This window comes from Berghia stephanieae, chromosome 3 (genome assembly GCF_034508935.2).
Source record: "Berghia stephanieae isolate SIO BIC M18660-M18661 chromosome 3, UCSD_Bste_1.3, whole genome shotgun sequence".
Lineage (NCBI taxonomy): Eukaryota > Metazoa > Mollusca > Gastropoda > Nudibranchia > Aeolidiidae > Berghia > Berghia stephanieae.
The window spans coordinates 49,264,350-49,267,473 of record NC_088362.1 but is presented as its reverse complement, the minus strand read 5'-3'; the positions used below and the strand labels follow the sequence as shown (position 1 = coordinate 49,267,473).

The window sequence follows — 3,124 nt, the reverse complement described above, 5'->3', positions numbered from 1 at the left end:
GGAAGTTATTTTTCTCTTGTATTTTTTCCACCTGCTTTGTTCCAAACTGGATCATTCACTTTTTTAAAATCATAGTTTAATTTCAAGTGAGAGAAGTGTGTTGACTTGACACAACATGATTGACAGCAGTTTTATGACGCTCGAGCTTTATCAGATTATAGATAGAACGAACATGACGTCACTCAGGTCTGTGTTATTGATTTTTGCCATCCACTCTTATGAGTACTACCCACTAAACTTTATGAACCAGACTATAAAAGTTCATGGTTACACATTGTTTTGTGTGTTGGTCTGTTATACTTCTGGATGGCAATGTTGTGAGCTTCTTAGCCAAGCGCATACTATCAATAAAATCCAAAGAATAAATAATTATACATTATTTATTGGAACTTTCGATCTCAAATAGAACGGAAGGAATTGAACTGCTGCCAACTTTTCCTCGAGACACCTACGTCATACTGATGAATTCTTTTTAAAAAAATTTAATATAAAGAAAACTACTCTAAGCTACAGTATCAAAATTGATCCCTTTAGTTTTGAGACTCCATTTGCTTCCTGTTTCTTTACTTTGATCATTTACTGAATAATAATCATATCGACCCACAAAAACAAGATGGATAGTTTCAATAGGGTTATGGATTATTGTTATTATTAGCTTAATGAAAAGTAGGTTTTTCATTACTTTTCTGTAAAGAGCTTTTGGAAGTTTTATTCATGTCTGAGTTGTCCTCACAACAGTCTTTAATGTTTTTGGGCATAGGTAAAGGACAAATACTGTACTTGTATATTCTCATTAACAGATTTGTTATACTGGATGTAATGGATCTCTTCACCATTTTGATTACTTTATTCTTATCCATGAAATATTCGTGTCACTCTCTGACCATTTCTTTGTTCACTCATGAGGTATTATGTGACTTCACAGATAGGTTAATCAGGGGATGTTCCTACAATGCAAAAAACCGCGTTGGAAGTCACAGCATTGTTGAGTGTCTGGCAATTTGTACGTCAATTCCTTCCTGTATTGGAGCGAGCCTTGATGAATATCATCAATGTTTCCTACATTACAAATGCCCAGAACTACCGCCGTGCATAGTAGAAAATACAAGCCACCGATATATGATGAAATACTGTATTCATGGAACCTGGAATTTGGCGAGTCATTCGTGTGACTGCTCTGATTATACTTTTGGACCAAGATGCAACCAGTTCTTAAAATCGTGCAAAGACCTACTCACCCCTGATCACGTCTTTGGTGATCACAAAGTTTTACTAAATCCTGATGCAGATGGAAAACATCCTATTCTCGTTGTTTGTCGCACCATGAATTCTAGACGTGCGGATGTGATGTTGTTGCGTAATGAGGGCAAAATGAACTTTAACAGATCTTGGGAAGAGTATAAGTATGGATTTTATATTGATACAAATAACCTTTGGACAGGTCTTGAAGCGTGGCATCACTTAACGGCCGATGGCTGCATCATGACAGCTTCTGTACGGTTTGATTGGACACCGACAGCAGCGTTGAGGAGAATTTATGAAGACTTTATCGTAGAAAATGAGACTGCAGGCTACGCATTTTCATTCTCAAGTTCAGTCCAGGGAATACGGGGCTCTCCTCCGCCAGGTTCGTATTTTGGAGATTGCTTGACTCCGATCAAGAAAACTCCATTTTCCACATGGGATAGAGACAATGATGGAGCTAGCGGCACGAACTGTGCATCCAGAGCGGGGAGTGCCTGGTGGTACTCGGACTGTGACAATTCCTGCAATATTCTTGGATACGGATACACTTACTGGTTTACTAAATCTAACTCTGAACTTTTCTCATTGGAAGGCCTTGATATGGATGTTTACGCTCAACATATTTCACGTTTCATTCTACGTTTGCAATGTAATTAGTACTAAATTACTTACATTGCGCTTTGCTAATCATATCAGTAGTACGTATGTGATCAATGTTCTGAGGCCGGCTCGGGTGTACGTAAATTATTGCTGAGTTAGAGAAAAGAGAGCAATTCATCGTAAAGATTCAGCTTAGTTGAACGAATGATCACATTTCCAACCTTATCATTATTATTCAGAAAAATCGACAAAAAAAATCATTGCTAGACGCAATAAATCTTTTATTGACTAATCTAAATTTCTGATAAACGGGGCAAATTTAAAAAAAATTCATACAAAACTCATTTGCATTGAATCAGTTCTTGACTAAGTTTCAGTGGTAGTTCAAATTTTCTCTATGATGGTTAGCATTGTGATGCATGGAGAATTTAGAACAACAGAATTTCTTCAATTTGTCGCATCGTAAAATTTGGTTGCGGAGTTGACATAAAATAATAGTGTCAAGGAAGTCTGACTTACTTTTTGTGTGTGACTTTATACGTCATTAAGTTACCTTCTGTAGGCCTTACCCATTGGATATCTCGTACTCACTTGTTAAAACTTATTATTTATTTATATCACTTTCTAGTCATGAGGACTAGTTCGTTAACACTAAATCTTATTCAAAGTGAATTGCGCATCGTATGCATTATGGGGATAGCATGGTCAATCGGTACGGTCTTTGCTTCGTACCCGAAAGTTCGAATACCCGCGACGTTGTGTGGCCTTTGCCAAGTCACCTCGCCCTAGCTCAGTTTGTGTCTCTGCACTGCGGCTGACTCCTGGGTTATTCCAGTCTTCTCTTGGAATAGACCCGAGAGAAAAATTTCCCCTTTCGGATGAATAAACGGAACTTTATTTTTCATTTATTTCATTTGAAAGTAGTCTCTCAGAGCCATTAGGCCCGTGGAGCCGAAGATTATCCCGACTTCTAAAGCGTGAAACGGAAACTAGCAATTGCTTGCAACCCTAAGATATGACGATAGTCCATCGCAAAGTACTTTCCGCCAGATCTAACAGACTTAGCTACCCAATCACTGCTTTGTGGACATCAGTGGGCTCAGAAGAAATATAGACTTCACTCGGAATCGACTTCGGTCTCTTTGGGTGTGAAGCGAGTGCTCTACCAACTGAGTTATCAGGACCCCCACCCCCTTTTTTAAAAAGTTATTGTCAAAGATTTTTTTTTCAAAATCAATCGATTAAACTAAGGGGATTTTTTTTCAATGAGTGGTTCAGG

At 38.1% G+C, this 3,124-nt stretch overlaps 1 protein-coding gene across 1 annotated transcript in view; it reads left to right on the top strand.

Annotated features, from left to right (window-relative positions):
• Positions 1–252: 252 nt before the first annotated feature.
• LOC144969567 (tenascin-R-like) overlaps positions 253–3,124 on the top strand; it is a 3,432-nt gene continuing 560 nt past the window's right edge. The window contains exon 1 of the mRNA XM_078908711.1: positions 253–3,124. This exon is cut by the window's right edge and continues 560 nt beyond it. Coding sequence (XP_078764837.1) covers positions 715–1,902 — 1,188 coding nt within the window. The 5' untranslated portion in view covers positions 253–714 and the 3' untranslated portion in view covers positions 1,903–3,124.